Source organism: Podarcis erhardii (genome assembly GCF_964252035.2).
Source record: "Podarcis erhardii genome assembly, chromosome: 3".
NCBI classification, from domain to species: Eukaryota; Metazoa; Chordata; class Lepidosauria; order Squamata; family Lacertidae; genus Podarcis; species Podarcis erhardii.
Window position 1 is genome coordinate 57,306,842 of NC_138507.1, and position 21,821 is coordinate 57,328,662.

The 21,821-nt window shown below is 39.8% G+C and overlaps 1 protein-coding gene and 1 long non-coding RNA gene across 6 annotated transcripts in view; one reads left to right on the forward strand and one right to left on the reverse strand.

Annotated features, from left to right (window-relative positions):
* NKAIN2 (sodium/potassium transporting ATPase interacting 2) overlaps positions 1–21,821 on the forward strand; it is a gene marked incomplete at its 3' end in the record, with an annotated part of 484,396 nt that overhangs the window by 429,412 nt on the left and 33,163 nt on the right. For all 5 annotated transcript variants that reach the window (XR_014155047.1, XR_014155048.1, XR_014155049.1 and 2 more), the window contains one exon: positions 18,063–18,123. Coding sequence is in view for 2 of the 5 variants with exons in the window: in XM_081856260.1 (XP_081712386.1) it covers positions 18,063–18,123 (61 nt within the window). The remainder of the gene's footprint in view (positions 1–18,062; positions 18,124–21,821) is intronic.
* LOC309338828 overlaps positions 7,583–21,821 on the reverse strand; it is a 40,461-nt gene continuing 26,222 nt past the window's right edge. Inside the window, exons 2-3 of the long non-coding RNA XR_014155074.1 lie at positions 12,789–12,894; positions 7,583–8,721 (exon numbers count right to left, since the gene is read on the reverse strand). This is a non-coding gene — a long non-coding RNA (uncharacterized lncRNA). The remainder of the gene's footprint in view (positions 8,722–12,788; positions 12,895–21,821) is intronic.

Below are 21,821 nucleotides of genomic sequence, written 5' to 3' on the forward strand. Positions count from 1 at the left end.
CCCTTCTGGCTCTACCCATGACCACACATTTCCAGCTGCCCTGTTTGGATAAAGCAACACTTATCAAGCCAGGCAGGCCAGTGGTTTCAGCACCATGGAAAGCTCCAGTAAAGCCTGGATGTGAATAGAGGCCATTTGAATCCCTTCACACAGTCTACCTCTCCCAAGCTCCACACACAGTCCCACCTGAAGAGTGTGAATCATTAAACGACCAACTCCCTGGCCCTAACATGAGTGCTTCTCCTCTATTCTATGACCTCCCACCTAACCTGCTCCCATAGTTGGGCGGGGAGTGGGTGGTATTTGACTACTCGTGTCTCAATTAAGGCATCCCCAAGGGCCCTGGCTCGGGTTCCACAGTATCCAGAATCTGTTCCAGTTTCCCAGCCAGTGGTACAGCAGCCTCAGACCTGCTCAGCTTATTCTGAGATTGACGCTGATGCCACTCCCCAAATACCCATGTGTTGATATGGATATCTTCAAAGAAGCTGCTTTTGTGCAGGGTACTGGTTAAATTGAATCATTCATGCAGACAGCTATACACACAAAGCCTTTCCATTTGCAGATATCTGCATCAACCCATGAGCATCAGGTGCAGGACCAAGACCTGTGGTTTAGACCTAAGCTTGGATGCTGGAGGCAACATCCAAAAAGGAAAACAGGGCCAGCTGTAGTATTGCCAGTGACTTCAGGGAAGAGGGCAAGTACAGACTCCTCTGTAGGTTTTAAATACAAACATAAATGAAAATGTGTCAGCAGAGGATATCTCTAACATCCTTTAGAGTACCATTACCTCATCTAACAGTGATCTGTGACATTAACTCTGTTCTCACATTTGAAAGTCACATTGAAAATGTTAAGGAGGAAGCAGGGCTATTGTCCCTGACCTCCATTCATTCAGATGAATATGAGAATGCTGTTGTATGCATGCTTGGGATCTCTGACCTTGTGCACACTCTCTACTGTATTTCATAACTTCCACTTAACATTCAGGGGACAGAGTCACTAGATGCAATCCCCCTCACCCATCCACGTGCTGAGGGTAGGTTTGAAGCTCTAGGATAATGATCGAAAACAATCGTTATTGCATTGTGCCTTCCAAATCCCCTTAACACTGATCTAATTCTACTCATATTAATAGAATAATATCTTGTCTCTTTTGTTCTAGTACTGAAAAAAATCAGTATAGTATGTTTTCTCCATGGTAACCCATCAGTCCCAAAATCGAAAATTTTGCATAATTCAGAATTCAGCATATTTCCATCATTATTTTTTTAAATAAATATTTATTAACAATTTTTGAATACAATACACAAAAAAGAAACAATATAACATGTATCTTAACATAATTTCTTAACTTCTTTGGACTCCCTCACGTCTCCCGCTCCTGCATTCCTCACAATAAAATTTTGCCAGCAATTTATCACCTTGTTTCGATTCTTATTATCTAGTTTTCCCATGTTATTTCTCTAATTTTAGATATCCTTTGTTCAAATCCTAAAAAATTAATTGTAACCTAGTAATTATCAAAAAAAAAATTATCTTTTCTTAGAGCTCACTTATCTTCATAACTCCATCTAACTTAGTGGTGCCAAATTATTTATGATCTAGCATCCTTCTTAACATTCATACAATTTACAATATTTTTGTAGATAAATCTTGAATTTCTTCCAGTCTTCTTCAACCGTCTCCTCTCCCAGGTCTCGGATTCTGCCGGTCATCTCGGCCAGTTCCATATAGTCTATCAGTTGCATCTGCCATTCTTCCAGTGTGGGTAAATCTTGGGTTTTCCAGTGCTTGGCGACGAGTATCCTTGCTGCCGTTGTTGCATACATAAAAAATGTTCGGTCCTTCTTTAACACCCTCTGGCCGACAATACCCAGGAGGAAGGCCTCTGGTTTCTTAGGGAAGGTATACTTAAATACCTTTTTCAGCTCATTGTATATCATCTCCCAGAAAGCCTTCACTCTAGGGCAGGTCCACCAGAGGTGAAAGAACATTCCTTCGCTTACTTTACATTTCCAACATTTGTTATCAGACAAATGGTATATTTTTGCAAGTTTGACTGGGGTCATGTACCATCTATATATCATTTTCATAACATTTTCTTTCAAAGCATTACATGCAGTGAAGTTCAGCCCAGTGGTCCACAACCTTTCCCAGTCCTCAAACATGATATTATACCCGATGTCCTGTGCCCACTTTATCATAGCCGATTTTACCGTTTCATCTTGTGTGTTCCATTTTAACAGCAAGTTATACATTCTTGAAAGTACCTTAGTCATAGGCTCTAACAATTCCGTTTCCAGCTTCGATTTTTCCACCTGGAATCCTAACTTTTTGTCAAGTTTAAAAACTTCCTTAATCTGAGCGTAGTGTAACCAATCTCGCACTTTATCTTTCATTTTCTCCAAACTCTGCAATTTCCAATTATCTCCATCTTTTTCTAGTATTTCCCAATACTTTGGCCAATTGGCCTCCATATTGAGTCTTTTTCGGGCCTTAGCTTCCAATGGTGAAAGCCACCTTGGAGTTTTATTTTCCAATAAGTCTTTCTATTTTGTCCAGACGTTAAACACTGCTTTTCTGACAATATGGTTCTTGAAAACCTTGTTAATCTTAACCTTGTCATACCATAAATATGCATGCCAACCAAAAGCATTGTTAAAACCTTCCAAATCCAATACATCAGTGTCTTCAAGAAGTAGCCAGTCTTTTAACCAGCAGAAAGCTGCTGATTCATAATACAACCTTAAGTCTGGCAGGGCAAAGCCCCCTCTTTCTTTCGCATCAGTTAATATCTTAAACTTAATTCTGGGCTTTTTGCCCTGCCAGACAAATTTGGAAATATCTCTCTGCCACTTCCGAAAGCACTCTGTTTTGTCCACAATCTGTAATGTTTGAAACAAAAACAGCATTTTTGGCAATACATTCATCTTAATAGCAGCAATTCGGCCTAACAAGGAAAGTTTCAATCTTGTCCAACTTTCTAAATCTCTCTTAATTTCTGACCAACATTTCTCATAGTTGTCCTTAAATAGACTCAAGTTTTTTGCTGTTATATTCACCCCTAGGTATATTACTTTTTTAACCACTTTTAACTCTGTCTCTCTCTGAAACCGTTCTGACTCTGTAACTGTCAAGTTTTTTTCTAGTACCTTAGTTTTCTGCTTGTTTAGTTTAAATCCCGCCACCTGACCAAACTCTTGAATCAATTGTAATACTCTTTTCGTACTAGGTTCTGGCTCCTGTAAAGTCAAAACTAGGTCATCTGCAAAAGCTTTAAGTTTGTACTGTTTCACTTCGACCTGAATTCCTTCAACCAACCGGTCCCCCCTAATCATATTCAAGAGCACCTCCAGGACTGAAATGAATAACAGTGGGGAAATAGGGCAACCTTGTCGTGTTCCTTTTTCAATTTTGAACTCTTCTGTAACCACATTGTTAACTATCAATTTAGCTTTTTGTTCTGAATAAATTGCATCTATCCCATTTTCAAAACCCCGTCCCACTCCCATCCCTTCCAAATTTTTCTTCATGAACTTCCAAGAAATATTATCAAAGGCCTTCTCCGCATCTATAAAAATTAACACAGCTTTTGTATTGATGTTTGTTTGCAGAAGTTCCAAAATATCAATAATGTTCCTTGTGTTAGCAAACAAGTGTCTGCCTGGGAGAAAGCCTGCCTGATCCTTGTGAATTACTTCATTTAAAACTTTTTTTAAATCTGCTTGCTAAAATGTCTGCAAATATTTTATAATCCACATTTAAAAGGGAGATGGGACGGTAGTTCTTAAGTTGTGTCTTTTCAGTTTCCAGTTTAGGTATCAATGTGATAAAAGCTTCTTTCCACGATTCTGGTGCCTTCTTCCCCTCCAAAATTTCATTGCCCACCTCCATCAGTGGTTGTATCAGATAGTCTTTCAGTGTCTTATAGTACTTGGAGGTGAGCCCATCTGGCCCTGGAGACTTGCCCAATTGCATGTTCTGAATGGCTTGTTCAATCTCTTGTCGTGTTATTTTACAATTCAGGATTGATCTGTTTTCTTGTGACAGTTTTGGTAGTCCATTCTTTATCAAAAATTGTTCTATCTCGGTCTCATCTTCCGGCCCTTGAGTATATAATTTTTTGAAGTATCGCTGAAAGCACTTTCTAATCTCCCCAGGGCTCTGAATGTTCTTTCCTTCAATCTCTAAATTTGTAACTGTATTTAATTTTTGTCTCTTCTTCAACTGCCATGCTAGCAGTTTCCCACATTTATTAGCCAATTCAAATGACCTTTGTTTCATTAGTTTGACTTTCCACTCTATTTCCTGGTTTATCAATTTGGAATATTGTGCTTGATAGAGTTTAATTTCTCTCAGAATCGGCTGTGACTTCGGATTTAATCTTAACTTTTTCTCACATTCTTTAATTTTTCCCAAAATCTTATCTTTTTTCTCATTTTGTGTCCTTTTCTTTACAGCATTCTGTTGTATCAAGAATCACAGCCTTACTTGCATCCCAGATGATTCTTTTTTCCACCGTAGTGTTCAAATTTATCTCAAAGTAATCCTTCAAAGCTTTTTGGGCCTTCTTGGTGATCTCCTGATCTCTAAACAGATTGTCATTCATCTTCCATCTAAAGGAGCCGGTTGGTAGTAGTCTCATATCCATCTTTACTGCATTATGGTCGGAGCAGGTTTTTGGGCAGATTTCCACCTTTCTGGTCTTAGGTGCCAGACCTCTAGATATCCATATTTGGTCAATTCTTGTCCATGTCAGTTGGGCTTCAGAAAAGAATGTTCCCTCTCTTCCCAAGGGGTTCTTTGTCCTCCAAATGTCAATCAAGTCCATACTGTCAGTCAATTCGAAAAAAGTCTTAGGTAGTCTGCCATCTTTTGTCACGTTTTGACTTTGTGACTTATCCATGTTGGTTGATACCACCCCATTCATATCTCCCATCATAATGATGTTATCATAGTCCAGATAATCCAGCATGCTCTCCTGCAGCTTCTTGTAAAATTCTGATCTCCCCTCATTTGGTGCATAGATTCCTAATATCAAAAGCTTCTCTCCTTGATGTTGTATCTCTATTGCCAAAATTCTTCCTTGCTCATCTTTAAATAAAAGTTTAGGTGACAGGCTCTCCTTTGCATAAATCACCACTCCTCTTTTCTTCACTCGATCCGAAGAAATAAATTCTTGGCCTAATCTTTTGTTTATTAGCACTTTTTTATGGAGCCTAGTCACGTGTGTTTCTTGCAGACAAATAATGTCCAATTGTTCTTTTTTCAATATGTGAAATATTTTCCTCCTTTTTTTCCGGGGAGTTACATCCGTTAATATTCCAACTCAGAAGTTGCAGAGACATCCTGAATAAATCTGTTATTCCTCTGGTGGTGGTATCTTTTTCTCTGGATCTTCAGGTTCCAAGGATGGGGGTACAGCTAATGGTCCAGGCCCCAAAGGTGTTTCAATTCCTTTCTGAAGGTCCTCTCCGTGGGCAATCAAAAATTTATCTCTGTCTTCAAGTGTTTTGATTTTAACCTTCTTCCCTCTGAAAGTGAAGGATAATCCCTGAGGAAATTCCCACCTAAAGATAATTGAGTTACTCCTTAACAGTCTAACCAGTTCAAGATAGGTGGATCTAAGGTCCAAAAGTTGTTTCGGGATATCTTTGTACATCTCAGCTCTTCTATCCAAAAAGTCCAGTGACTTTTCGTAGTGTAGGCCCAATATCTTGTCTCTTTCCTCCTTCGATCTCAAAGTTATCAAACAGTCTCTGGGCTTGTCTTTCCTTGCAAATTTTCCAAGTCTAAAAGCCGACACAATTTTAAAGTCCTTTTCCTCCTCTAAAGACCAAAATTTAGCAAATTCTTTAGTCAGGAACTCAATTAAGTTTCCTTGTTCAAGCTCTGGTATAGACCTTAACCTTAAGTTATTTTCCCGATTCCGCAGTTCTATCATAGACAAATACATCTGTTGCTCTCTGACTTGTTTATGCAGTGGTTTTACCTCTTGTTCTAGATTTTCAACTTTTTGGCTAGTTGCCTCAGCCAATTTACGATTTTCTACAGTGGCCTCAGCTAACTGTCCAATTGATTTTACGTTCAAGGCCACTTGTTCAGTTATTTTGTTTAGACAGGCTGTATTTTGGTCAATCTTGGACGTTTGTTCATCTGCTTTCTTGTCCAAAGATTCCAATTTTTCAAAGATTTTCTCTAAAATTGAAGCAGTTGCTCCTGCAGCCATATCTTCCAACTGTAATTGCTCAGTTTCTTCTTCCCCTGCCAGCGGCAGAGTAGGCACAGTTTCTTCCTCCCCTGCCGACGGCAGTGTAGGCACAGAAGATCTACGTGTCTGTAAGGCTGAGGTTAGAGTTGTTTGTCTAGTTTTTACTTTAGGCTCCTTTTTTCTTGCGCCACTCATTCCAGTTTTATCTAATAGTCAAGGTCAAACCAAGTTGTTCCCATGGGAGTGCAGCAGCCCAGAGAATAAGCAGTCAAATAGGAGGAAAGGAAAGAGAAAGTAAAGTCACAGCTGTAAATCCAAAATCCTCTAGAGGGAGCTCAGAATGTCTTGAGGGAAGAAGCCAATTCAATATAAAAAACAGTAACATCCAATTTAATGTCCAGGTACCTTCAATAACTTGTATTTAGCAGAGTTGGTTTAGACAGCATTACATTGTCTCTAACAAGTGCCAAGTAATGTTTCAAAGTAGCAAGTCCATCAGCACTCAGGTTGTAACAAGCCCCAGATACAAAGTAGCCAAATCTGCAGGCTGACAGTTCTGTTATTCAGGCAGTCCAAATACCTGGGTTTCTCAGTCAAAATTGTAATTCCCGAAGAAGAAGATTAACACGGTCCAAATAATAGATAAATCACTTATAAGCACTAAGTCCTTCCTTTACACAAAAGCAGCTTCAATGAATGCTCAGATCAGTTAGCTTTAGCGCCTCTTCAAAGGCTCCACGTCAAAATCTTTTGCTTTGAACTTTAAGCAACAGCGGAAGACGGACTTCCTGTTTGCATCTCTCCGCTTTTAGCCAAATTTCTAGTAATTTAGGTTCAAATTTATTATGGTCCTTCCTTACTCACGGGTTGTTACTCTTCAGGATCCGATATTTCCAGGAAAAAAGGTCAGCGCTCACCGACAGCAGCTGTGCGGCTTCACTCCAGAGAAATAGCGATCGACTCAAAGCGCCGCGACCCCCTCCGTGATCAGAGGCTCCTTACGGGGTCCCTTCTCAGTTTCAGGAGCCGCTTCTGGCGCCCGCCGAGTCCCACGGCCACAGGCTCTTGCCGCCTGTGGTTTTTCAATGCGGGTCTCCGCTTTGCCGTAGCGGGCGACCCGTTTCTGCGGAGCTTCCTCCTCAGCGCAAGAGGAGAACCGCCATTGCCATTCGCGCCGCCTCCGGAAGTCTATTTCCATCATTATAACCTCTGTTTTTGAGTAAAGGATTTGATCTTACCCCTACATGACAAAGCTTGCTTTTTTTATTTGATAAAAATTATGTATGAATGAATGAAGCTGATTTAAAATTTGCTAAATTTTATTGAAACTCGTTTATCAGGTATTGTCATGTACTAAATGTCAGCTGTCAAATAATTACTCTGCATGTCAAATACAGTCAAGCACTGACTGCTACCTGGCAGATACTGTCAAAACTACTGCTTCATGCTCGTTGTCCAATACTGTTAAATGTTCATTGCTCTGTGTCAGAGTACCAACAGTAGCTGTGTATTAGATACTGTAACATGTCGGCATAAGAACATAAGAGGCCTGCTGGGTCAGGCCACAATGGCCCATCTAGTAAAGCTTCCTGTTCTCACAGTTGCAAACCAGGTGGACACGTGGGAAGTCCTATATCATGTTGCAAATACAGATACAGAATAATGAATGTTCAGGGAATATTTGGAAACTGTCTGCCAACATTTTCAAAGGACTCATTTCAATTCTGATTTCTCATAGAACAGGGAGTGTCCTGAGGAATAGCTCAGATGGTAAGAGCATGGGACTCTTAATCTCTGGGTCATTGGTTTGAGCTGGTTGTAGTGTTGGGCACTACAGGCAGTTAGACTAGGTATCCATTCCAACTCTACAGTTCTTTAAGTCTATATATTTAATGGTTTTAAGGATGTGTTGATTTATGTTTTATTGTGTCTTGCGTTGTTGTAAGCTCACTTGTGGGCCCTTCGAGGCAGGGTATAAACATGATTGAAAACCACACATTTTATAAAGATGGAAGAGTAGTGCTGAGGTGACTGCTTGCAGAGATTGTTGTGCTCTTCCATGTCTTCTCAAACATGTTATTATGTGAGTTTTCAAAAGAAGCAGCATCACTATGCTTTTGCTAGACTAACAAGCAGATGATGAGAAACAGAAAAACTATCACCATGCCCTGCCTTACTGTACACTTCAATACAAAACCATAGAAGAGTTTTGTGGTGCTTTTTAGTTTGGGGTTTTATTTTTGGTTGGGCTTCTTTTTTCCTTGAAGTGGAATCAAAGAATGGTTATTAAAGGAGATAAACATTATTCATCTTCACAGAAAGCAAAAGCCTGTTTCTGCTTCCAGATACTCCAAGTCATTCATCTTCATTTTCACAGCTTCCTCTTCCTCGCCTCCTTCATCTAACCTCCGTGGTCTGTTCAGCTTCTCTTTTCTTCCTTGCCCCAATACTTTGGGCTTGACTGTCTGGCTTAATAAAGTTACTTCCTTTTGATGATCAATCTACTGTTTGAGTATTAAAAGGAAATAAGAGCATATATAAGAATTATGTGCTTTCATAGAGGGTCTCTCCCTAAATCCAACGGTGTTCTCAGTGTATGAAAACAATTTGTCTCCATAAAGAGGGTCAGGGGAAGTAGTGAGACAGTATTTTGATAAATATTGATTTTGCTTTAGTATGATCACAGCACTTGATGACCTTGGGACTCCAGAAGTATACTCAGACTAGAGTCAAGAAAACTTTTAGCTTCCAAAACACTGTAAGATTAGATTGCTTAAGAAACATTATTTGAGATTTTCATAATCCGCTACTAGTTTATTGTGTAATGTTTATATGACAGAAATCTAAGTGGGACAGAATATCAATTTCTAGTTATTGCATTTGCTTTTTGCTTTGGGTGCTCCCTCCACACAATTGTAATCATATGGAGAGGAAGGAGCTGTGACAACTGGCCCCACCTTTACTGTCACATCCCAATGTGTCTCACTCTTCATGTGTTTGAGGGGGAATGTCTTGAATATACATAGGCTCCCCCACTATATGGTCTAGAACTCTACAATTATGTGGAATGAGTGCCATTTCGTGAAAATGGCCCATCCCCATCAAACCCTTGCCATTTGAATACTGAACACTGTCCATCTATATTGGGCGGGGGGGGAGCATGCATACTCACAGTGGGTCAATGTGTTAATTGCAAAGTGGGCTCTAGTCCATGAAAGTTTATACCAGAAATCATTATCCTTTTGGGCCCATGGATTTTCTTAGTGAGTGCTGTACCTGCCACCAGCACCCCTCTGATCACTTCTCTCCTGCCTCACCCAGATCAGAGACAAAAAGGGGGAAAGTACACACACAAAGTTTGTTTTCCAGAGGATCTGGAGTTAAATCCAGCAGAATTAAGATGAGCCTTGAAAAGCAGATCGGTTGTAAAGGGGAAGGGGAAAGGAGTCTCATTCTTCCAATTTTATCCTTGTATCCTTATCAATGTACTTTCAAAGGGCATAAAAGATAATCACCCTTATCACCTTGTATGGGGAAGTGGCAGAAATTGGGAGAAGGAGCTCAGAGGCTTTGTGGACACCAAGGAAAACCTCAAGGGCGCCATTGCACCCACAGACACCACATTGGCAACTGCTGGCTTATTCCACAATAAATGTGTTACACTTTAGTGTCACAAAACTGTTGTTTTTTCTACCATTGACTAAAGCTGCATACATTCTTTCCCTCAATGAACTCTAGACATTGTAGTTCACCCCTCACGGAATTACAATTTCCAGTAACCCTTAATAAACTACAGTGTCCAGAACTGTGGGGTTTTTTTGGAGGGAGGTGCGTCAAATGTGTTGGTTTTTTTTTTTTTTAATAATTTTTATTAATTTTACAACATAAACAAAAAACAAACAAACATAACACGACTTCCCCAAACCTCCCCTTCACTGCATCCTTATTTTAAAATTTTTTTAGCAATCCTTCATCCCTTTTTATATTTAATTCTCTTTAAAGCTTTTTTTTTAAATTTCAATTTTTACAGCTGTAATTCTTTATATCCAATCCCTTGACATCTTAACATTCCGAAATTTTGCAACAATTTTTAAGATAGATTTTGAATTTTTTCCAGTCTTCTTCCACTGTCTCTCTCTTCTGGTCACGGATTCTGCCGGTCATCTCTGCCAGTCCCATAAATTCAGTCACTTTGGTCTGCCATTCTTCCAGAGTAGGTACTTCTTTAGTCTTCCAATACTTCGCCAAAAGAATTCTTGCTGCTGTTGTTGCGTACATAAAGAATGTTCTATCTTTCTTTGGAACCGTTTGGCCCACCATGCCCAAGAGAAAAGCCTCTGGTTTCTTTATAAATGTCCACTTAAGGATTTTCTTAATTTCATTATAGATCATTTCCCAGTAGGCCTTAATCTTCGGGCAGGTCCACCAAAGATGATAAAAAGTTCCTTCGCATTCATTACACTTCCAGCAATTGTTATTGGGCAAATGATATATCTTTGCAAGCTTGACTGGGGTCATGTACCACCTATAGATCATTTTCATTATATTCTCTTTCAAGGCACTACATGCCGTCAATTTAATACCTGTGGTCCATAACTGCTCCCAGTCAGCAAACATAATATCATGACCAACATCTTGTGCCCACTTAATCATAGCTGATTTAACCGTTTCATCCTGTGTGTTCCATTTTAGCAGCAAATTATACATTCTAGACAAATTCTTAGTATTGGGTTCTAGCAATTCTGTTTCTAACTTTGACCTCTCCTTCTGAAATCCTAGTTTCCTGTCCTGCTTAAAGGTTTCATTAATCTGGTAATAATGTAACCAGTGTCTCGGACTTTAGGTTTCAATTTCTCAAAACTCTGTAGTTTCAGGTTTTCACCATCATATTCTATAATTTCACAATATATTGGCCAATCTGAGTCCATGTTCAGTCTTTTTACCGCCTTGGCTTCCATTGGTGACAACCACCTGGGGGTTTTACTCTCTAACAAATCTTTATATCTATTCCATACATTATACAGTGCTTTCCTCAAATGTGTTTTAAAGGTAGAGTGTTTACACAGCATAAACATGCTATCCTCTTGAGTTTCTGTTGAGTAGTTTGAGAAGTAACAGTAGGGGAAGGGATGCTTAACCATTAGGACTTCACTATCAGTGGCATATGCACTCTGGTTCATAGTCTGAGTTGTTTCAAGGGAAGGGATGCCATAGGGCACTTCTTGAACTGTTTCTGGGAGACTTTTCACACAATTTGAGGTGTGCATCCAGTATACAAGTATACAGTAAACCTATAAATGATCCACAAATGGGACAACAATCATGTGTTTGCAAAGAGATGTATCATACATCATATTATATCATACAAGTACCCCCATCAAGTAGCTAAGATTAGCTAAAACTCTTTGTAAAGTGTGTGTGTGTGTGTGTGTGTGTGTGTGTGTGTGTGTGTGTATTAGAAAATGAGAAATTGTTCGGTGCCTCTGAATGGTTTGTGATACCTCTGGACCAGGCTGCAATCCTGACCACAACTCATCTGGAAGAAAGCCCCACTGGATTCAATAAGACTTGTATTTGAGTACACATTGTTAGGTTTTTATTTTACTTGATCTCCATAACATCTGAATTCTCTCAAAGCTGGGGAGCTATGGATTGACTCTAGGCAGTATGCCTTCTTACAGCTCTTCTAATCATTGCATTCTCCACAAAAGGAGCAGAGGTTTCAGGCAAGTTCTCAAAGGGCCGAAGTGTTTCCATGGCAGCATTTCTATCTTTAGGGTAATTCTCTTAAGGCAGAGATAGGGTCCTTCTCTCCATCATCCCCCAAAGACTCATTATCTCCTTTCTAATGGTGACTTTTAAAAAAATCAGACTCAGAACCTAAAAGGTAACTCAAGGCTGGTGGCATAATACACATACACACAAAAGTTGAGGTCTGTTTTCCTGAAATACACTTCCTCATTGAAAACACTATAAATCTGGTTGTATCAGATTCACACACACACAGCTGACCTGTCATTGCTTCTCCTTTCTATGCATAAACACTATTGGGAAGCAACTGAATACCTATCCCTATGTGTGAACTAATAACCAATTATTAGAGAAAACAGAGTTGCAGATGTGAACTTTAACCAAAACTTGATTTAAAAATCAAGTTTAAATACTGGGGACACCTGTACAGAAGTGGTTTGCTAGATGGGGCAGAACCCCTATGCTAGCTCCTAGCAGGTGGTTCAGTGTTGCTTACCAGGAGGGAGGGACAATAAAGCAAGGAGGTCCGTGTGGTGCAAATGCACCAGCAGAGTCAACCCAGCACACCTGTCACGCACTTGAATCAGACTAATCTTCCTGCTACTTTGTGTCTCCCAATCAACAATGGTGATCCACCTGCCATGAAGCTAGTGGAGTCACTCCACCTCACGCAGTAAGCCACTTCTGGGTTTGTTTCATGACTCTGCATATCCAAGCAGAAGCCAGCGTCCATGTGAACATATGAGAATGTTCACTGGTAAAAAAAATGTAAGAGTGAAAATATAATGAAAATTCTCTTAATCTTTCACTTGCTGCTTACCACTTGTTTGGAGCTTCTTCTTCCTTTGAACTGCAACTTCAATATGATTTTTGCTTAAATGGGTTCTTTGTAAGACAGGAGTTACTAATTATTTGGGCTTGGTTGCCTAAATAATGAGAAACTGTAGTCAGCATGACACATACACCACAACCCTAGACACACTGCAACCACACACGCATGCATGTACACATGGCAACCACACATACATGCACGTACTCACTTTCCCCGTTCTGCTTGAAAAATGTGTGTTTGCTACCTGCCCCCAGGTTGATCTTCTTGGAGACTGCAGCTGGGGAGGCAAGAGTTAACCTGTGCTCAGCAACTGCAAGGAAGATCACACACAGCGTATGCAACAACTACATCATTAGAGAGGGGTGGGGTCACAGCCAGAAAGATAAAAGTCGAGCCTTATTCCCCAGTTGCAACCCTCAAAATTGTTATTAGGCTTCATTTTTAGTTTTAGTTTGTAATAAAAAACCTCCCATCTTACATTAGCCCTAATATTTAGAGAAGAGAACGCATTCTAGTTGAAAAAGGTATGTCGTTAATCAGTAAGATTGCCTCCTGAAATTTATTTAATGAGTTTTTGCAATACTTAAGGGGATGCAACTGGAAACAATTAAAAGATCAGTGGTATGTACAATTTGTGCTACAGTACATTTGCTATGCGGTATGTGGGCGAAGGTTAGTTAAGAAGATATTAACTTTTGACATTTTAGCAACAGGCGTGTGGCAAACTCTGTTAATAAGAACATCCTCATCCCTGTAATTTTAGACCACTTTGGGGACTGTTGAGCTGTAAGTGTGATCCATTGATTTGCAAAAATAAATCAAAGAGCCAGGACTTGCACATGTGTGGGTTAAACAACCCTTCAACTTTTGGTCACGTTAAGTAAAGGCTATAATAGCTCAATGAGGCAAAGACGGCCTGCTGACAATCACACAAGGTTTCACTGTTCTTTGCTACAGTGCATGTTAGCTCCTGCAGTGAATTCTCATCCCTGCTAGTGTGAAAACCTCCCAGCAGAGCCTCATGATAGATGTGAAATAAATGTGGTATTTAGCTCTGATGTAACATAGAATTGTTGGTAAGATACAACCAAGACTATAAATGCTATTTTCAAGGACAATGTCCTACATATCAGCAGGTCTGTGTTTTTGGACTTGTGTAAATGAGATGGGCACTACCTGAAAGGGAAGATTATAGTATCTGAGAAACCTGCAGCTTTTCACCTGGAAGCTAACCCCCCCTCCAAAAAAAAAGGTTCATTTTTTCATGGGAAGTAGTGCCATTTTCTTTTTTCGAGGGATTCATTTAGGTCTTTACAAAGAGTAGCACCTGTGGGAAGATTTGGATTGCGGCCAAGGGGATCAAAACTCTGGCCATATGCCTTGGGAGAGGGTGAGTCTGCAGTAGGAAACAGAACAGGGGAAGTGTGTGTGATTTTTTTAAAAAATACTTGCCTGCTATCCATGTTTATTATTTACTTTCAATGTCAGGAATCCAAACAGATCACAGAGCCTTGTGCATTCCCTTTAAGCCACCCTGCCAATATCATCATGCTGCTATACAAATACGTGGTGCAACCACATTAGGAATACTGTGTACAGTTCTGGCTGCCTCGCCTCAAAAGTGATACTATAGAGTTGTAAAAAGTTTAGACAAGGGTAACCAGAATGCTCAAGGGGGTTGAGCAACTCCCACAAGGTGAAGCCACTTCTGCTATTGAAGCTCATCTAAGGAGCATTGTAAGATAAGCTGCAGGCAGGAAGGGTTGGGATTCCCATCCATGCGCCCCTTTTGTTCTAAAAATTGTCCCCTGGCATATAAATGATTGGACAGAGCTGGGCAGGAACAAAGGGGTTTGCTGTCTTCACATCTAAACTGGCCCTCAATTTTGACCTATTTTTAAAGCCACATTTCCATACCTGTTCCCACCATCTGGTGGGCATATTTATAGTGAACAATAATTACTTAATGGCAATGTTGTGTCTGTAATCAGATTGGCATGAAGAGATCTCTGAAAGTAGGTTTTATCTTAGCAAGACAACCTGCTGTAACACAAATGTACTATTGCATTTCATGCCTCAGAAGTGATTGAATCAATAACTGCATCATTCCAAGAACTGGAATAAATTATTCATGCTAGCCATTTTGGATATTAACATACAAGGCAGGTGGAGACCTTGTGTAATCCTGATCCTTGTTTAGATGCGTATTATCTTAAAGTTGTGTACTCTGGCTATTAATGAACTAACATACTGTACAGAGTTTGTGAAAATGTGACTCATCATTTTAGTTTTTTACTATATTTCCTTCCCATTCTTTTCTTTACTATTGCCTGATATCTTTACCTGTCAGATGTGATCATACACCTTTTAACACACCTTTATTCACATAGTGTTTAGTGTGGGAATTGTGGTAAATTTCAGGTCTGCTAAGTGCTCACTGTATTAGCTGAAGCCAGGTAATATAATAAATAAATGATTCCTAAAACTGTACAGCAGAATTTCTCAAATTTTTCAGCCTAGTGAGCTTGGGGATGTCTCCCACCACTTTTCACTGCACAACTGCGCTCATTTAGCACTCTTGCCAATGGCTATGTTAGAAAGATGTGAACATTTTCCGCGCAATGGCCAAAAGGTCAGAAAGTGCCATTGCTGTGCCGACCAGCCTCTATACACCCATCTAGGGCTGATCACCAGCTGAGAAATGGCAATGAAGAGGATGCTTCAGTGAGCAATTATAATTGGATCTATTTTGAGGCATGCTTGACAAGCTGTGTTGAGCCACAGCAGTGAGTCTCCTTATGCTGGTTGGGAAGTACTGTTCTACAGAACTCAGCTGGTGACTATGTTCAAAATGTGACTCTGCTATCATACACCATTAAAATGATCAGCCCTATCTAGTAGCTGCAATATCCATGCAGGGCTCCAAAAGAGCAGGGATGTCCCATCCTGATGTGAGGAACAGCTTGGTCTGCACATCCACCTTGCTCATATGAAGTCTTCCGAGCATCAAAGAGAATAGAAGCTCTGTTTGTAGAGCACACCATTTTAACACTTAGGTCCTATTGAGCTTTGAAACGTTGTCAGCATTATAAAGTGTTGAAGAAAACATATCCTGTAGTACTAGTTTTAGTAGAAATAAATGCAGGTGCAGAGAATCAAGTGATAGGAAGTTCTTCTGATCACAGTAATATCAAAGAAAAGATCAAAATGGCCATTGATTTATAAGGAACAATTTTCCCTGATGCAATATGTGAAGCAGAATCATATAATTCTACCAAATTTTGTTGGGTGAGAAAACAGCAGCTCTTAATTTCGCCCCTTATTTTTTACCAGCACTTGGGAAATGTTTGCACATAGCCTTGGTTGTCTATCTACACAAGGAACCTAGGAGTGAACCCTGCGGTAGTGCATCTCCCACTCTGTGTATACCCTGTAAGAACAAGGAAAGGTTATGTGACACTGCAAACAGGGCCTGTGCACGTAGGCCTAGTATCATGACGTTGTATACACTGGGGAGGAGATTGTGAGCCTGAAGGTTTTTCTCACACTCCACTGCATTGATAGCCTACAATAATAATCATAATAATCATAATAATTTATACCCCGCCCATCTGGCTGGGTCAAATCATGTGCAAAACAGCCAACATGGTGCTCTCCAGAAGCTTTGGGCTCCAGCTCCCATCATCTCCAGCCTATAGTCAGGAATGATGGGGACTGGAGTCCCCAGCAACTGGAAGACACCAGGTTGACTACCTCCCTTTGGCATGATTCGCAAAGGGAATGTGCTGGAGCAACTGTCACAGACTTCTATTTGAAATTCCTTGCAATACTACTAATGATGAGCCACACAGCCCAATTTCTTCACCGTTTGGAGAACTTCCAGATTTTAGATGTTGCTTTTTTATTCTTCAGTGAACATATATTCCTCCACTATAGAACCTAATGAATATGTATGTTACACCTCTGCTCAATAATCTGCAGTGACTGCTAATTTGTTTCTGGGCAGTTTCAAAGTTTTACTGTTAGTATATCCAGCTTAAGACAAGCTTACTTGCCCCATACATGCCTAGCCAACTGCTTCTAACTGTGGATCTTGCACTTGGTAAAGTGCCATATGATGTTTGTTCTGCATCTGTTAGTAATTTATTGTGGCAGCATCTTCTTTGTTTCAGCTAGCCTATTCATGCACAAAATTTTGTTATGTATACTTGTTTTTAATGTCTGCCGATTTTATGTTTACTGTTGATAATTGTTGTATGTATACTTCTTAGAGGGTTCTTTTAATTAAGTGGTTTATAGTTCTTTCTTAAACAAACATTTTTAAGTATTCAAAGCAATTCACACTCTTCATTTCGGTAACCCTATTATCAGCATTTTACAAATGGCAGAGGGGCTGACACTGCTGAGTTGGATGGCTGGCCCAAGACTTTGCTCATTCAGCAGTATTGTTTTTCCTTTGCCACTTTAATGTTTTGTTGCGGGGTTTTTTTTTAAGAGTCTTTGGCAGCTTGGCATTTCCTCCACCCCTCTTCTTTTCTGGAATATGCAGCCATGCAGATATTTATAAAAAGATGGGGCAGATCTCAACACAACAAGGCCATTCACTCATTCATTATATGCACGTGGCTATGATGCTATTGTCTCCGGATTCAGGCTCGCAGGAGTGTCATGGATAGTATAAAACAAAATAAAAAAATTCCTTCCAGTAGCACCTTAAAGACCAACTGAGTTAGTTCTAGGTATGAGCTTTCGTGTGCATGCACACTTCTTCAGATACACAGTATCTGAAGAAGTGTGCATGCACACGAAAGCTCATACCTAGAACTAACTCAGTTGGTCTTTAAGGTGCTACTGGAAGGAATTTTTTTATTTTGTTTTGACCATGGCAGACCAACACGGCTACCTATCTGTAAATGGATAGTATAATAATGTTAGGGTGCATTTTTTACAATGCGAAAAAGCCTTCACTGGGAAAGTGGGCGGTATTATTGTATACTGATTTTCTATATGAATTTCATTTCTGAGTGAAAGGGAAAAAATGAGTGAATTCTTAAAAGAATTTTCCAGCATCACAGTACACCAATGCAGCCATTATGGATATTTATCACTGCGGCAAACGTATAATTATGTTAAAGTATTGCAATTTTCATAGCAAAAATGAGTAAATGCAGGGAAGATTGTTTTTGTCTTATAAGCGCACACCATTGTTGAGAATTCCAGCCACTTTTACTGTATATCTAATTCTGTTCCCTTTTGTTTAAGCTGGCAGGATTCATCTACGCCTGTTATGTTGTGAAATGTATCACCGAAGAAGAGGACAGCTGTAAGTAATAAAGGTTTATTACATGCCAGTTGAAACTAATTTTTATATCATCCATCTCACTCATCCATCCCACTCCAATATCATTCTGAATACTTTGTCATACTGTAAAATGAGAAATGGGTTGGGGGCAGGGGGTAGAATATTTGAACTGAGGCCATGACAGTTCGGAGCAAATGGTGGAAATGGTAAAATGCAGCAACAGAAAATAATTACTTTCTGAAGTGAAACACTACAAAACAAAACTTCCTCTAAAAATACTTCACAAAGATCATGTTTCTTGCTTCTCACCCATCTTAATTCTTGCCCTACTAATGTGTGGGTAAAAGTTCTTGTAAGGTGACTATTCAGATTTGTTGTAGCAGTTTTGGCAAAAATAGAATGCAACAGTTTCATTTCAAACTTGTTAGTTCATGTTTCTTCCAATCAAAAATAGTCAAGGAAAGGGGTTAAATGCTTGGAGTTTCTCCTGGTTTGTTGTGTCTGAATAACCCTGTTGAGTGGAATGAAGTGCATAAACATAATGCAGTAACTTTAGCTTATATTCCTATAATCTTGCTTTTTACCTAATCACTTCTATTGCTTTGGTTCAGTTTGCTATCAATATCAATCAATTAATCTTTATTTGCATTTTCACTGGCCAGTTTCTCCTGTATATATGAGCATATATCAATAGACAAACTTTATAAATTAATGTAAATATCATAGCCAGACAAAAACATAGCCGCCACAGAAATCAAAAATACACTTCCTATTAAGAACAGTTTACTCACTCCTTTCTGATAATATTTGTGTCAGTCTAGCAAACACATGCTGGGGAGGAACAAACTGCAACCCCTGGCTTATGTCTGAACCAGAGATTGTGATTCATTTAGCTCAAACACATGATGATCAGTAACTCCCAAACAAACCTTGGCTTATCTCTGTGGAGTGAAACAAAGCACATCCCCTCTTTCAGACACAACACCAAGCCAGTGATTATGGTTTGTTTCTCTGCAGCACAAATGGGGTGCAGTGAAGAGGGTACAGTTGGCTTGTGTATGGTATACCAGGAGTGGAGAACCTTTGGCCCTCTAGATGTTCCTGAACTACAACTCCCATCAGCCCTAGTAAGCATACCCAATGATCACGGATGATAGGAGTTGTAGTTCAGCAACTTCATGAGCTGGTTTACTGTGATCTCCAAATGTGGCCAATCACACAGGGGTCAAGAAAGAGGAAGTTCCATGTTCTCTCCCCCTCCCCAATATTTATACACACCTTTACCTGTGTTGTTTCCCAACCTCTGCCAGAAGCAGCCATGTATGTGGAGCACAGTGTAATGATGTCATGATACAGATAAGTATTCCTAAATGTTGTAGGAAAGCACAGGGGTGAAACTGCCATGGAACTGCCATTTTCAGCAGCAGTCTGCTGAAGAGGTCATCTAGCTATATCCTGAATACATACAAATTCAGTTTAGACTATTTCAGTAACCACACACATAGTTCAACACTCTGAAATTGCACTAATTTCAGCAGGAGAAATTTAAGAACTAGCTGGATTTAACCACATGTGGTTTTCTCGTTATCAAACCAAAATTCTTTCCCTGTTGTCATTAAAATAAAAAAGTGAGATTAAAGGAAAATGCATGAAATTTGGGAACAGAATACATGCATATCTTATGGCCAGAGGAGTGATAGAAAAGCAATGCAGAAAGGTGTCTAGATGTGTTGGCATCATCTGCCAGAGCACTATGGTAATCCATGGGTCCTACTTGCTCTGGATTCAGTGAGGTAATAATGGGGCTTTCAGGTTTGTTTGTGATAAGTTAGAGTAGAGGAAGCCAGAGAATAAAGAAAATGGACAAGCCAAGTCTGGATGCCTCTTTCTTTTTGATGGGAACCCTACTTCATGCTAGCAGTTTAAACAGCAGCACTTCTTTACAAGATTGTTTGGATTTCAAATTAAAATTTAAAAGGTTGCATTTTAGCTGGCTGAAGATGTTTTGTTGAAGTTCAATGCATTGTGCAAGTTGAACCTATGCAGTCAGAAGTAAGCATCACTGGATTCAGTTGAGCTTATTTAAAAAAAAAAAAAACCCAATACATAGGATTGCAGACATCTCATCCCAATAAATTAGATATTGTGTTATGTACTGTAGTTGCTTTCTCTGTGTATGATAAGGGAATAACACATCCAACTTCATTTTTAGACTTTCCTTGGAATTTGGCTATGAGGAGAAGCTTTCATGATGTATTCTTGAACTTCAAAATTTATCACTACACCACTGCTTAAGGCTGCTCTTTTCCTCTCTCACATTTTACATGCAGCCTAGGGTTTGCTATGAGGAAATTCACTCTCAACAGTAGTTCAGGGTCTGACATAAAACATCATGTTTTAATGATCAGAGAATGTGCCAGTGTGTGCAGTCTGAATTGATTTGCCTGTCTGTTCAGTTGTTTACGTCCTGACCTGTCTTAAAGGTGTAGGGCAAGTAATCAACATGCTTTCAATTATTGCTATCCATATGGATAATATTTCAATAGATCTATGACTTGTCTGGGCACCATCCTGCATGTCTGCCATGAGAATGATGTTTGCCAGTTTCAATCTCTTGGTTACCTTCATTTTCCTATAAAAATTAGATGATGTGGAGCTCCTGGTGTCCAGAACATACCCAAATAGTACATTAAATACAGTGGTCTGTGCTTGTTCAAAAAGTTTATATTCCATGGCTAATTTGTGGCCCTCCAGATATTGTTGGGCTATAGCTCCCATCATCACTGACCACCTTGTCTGCATCTGACCACTGAGAATTAGAAGCCAACAACAGGATTACAGGTTAGCCACACCTGCTATAGAACTTCTAAGGGAACTTTTTATTTATTTTACATAACAGGTTAGGGAAATTCCTATTCTCACCAGGTAATCACAAATTCTGCAACATCAATATACGGGTCCAGCACTTAAATTATCACTTTAAGGGCTATTCTTTCCAAGCAATCCCCTGAATCTCACTAGGAAGTGTTTGTGGAAACCTGAGATTCTTGGGTGAACACTTGGGTAGAACAAAAGCTACATGAGCCAAAACAAAAAAATGCAACAGCAACTGTACATTTTAAGGCAGCAGTGGGAAGTTTGATCCAGCTAGTGGGCTGGATCCATAACTGCCCCACCCTCCATGGCCCACTTTGACAGGGCCACGGAAAAGGCTGCCAAATTCAAAAAGTGCTGGATCAACTGGAAATACTCAGAAGTGGACTGAGAGCGCACCCACACTTACTCCTTTTTGCATGGTCCTGTGGGCCATCCCAATCCCAATCAGATGATGTCACGAGATGGACAGGCAGGCATGTTTGGGGCCAAAACGTGCCATGGCTCAAATGTGGAGGCCTGGAAGCCACAGGACACAGGTTCCCCGGTACTATTTTAAGGGTTAGGGTTAGGATTCAACTGAGTAGATGCACAGAAGGGAGGGTCATGGAAAGTGGATGGAAAATAGCAAAGGTGAGCCAAGGTATCAAAATAGGATATAAATCTCTATGAGAAATTCTGTGGAAGTAATTATGGGGTAGAGATAAGAGACCCATTAAGGGAATAGGAAACCCAAGATCTGTGTTGCCCCAGTCCCTTTCTCTCTGCATCACTCTCTGCAGATATTGATATCGTAAAGCATTTGTCTTCCTAAAGTCATTGGCATTATTAGCTGCAGCAATTTA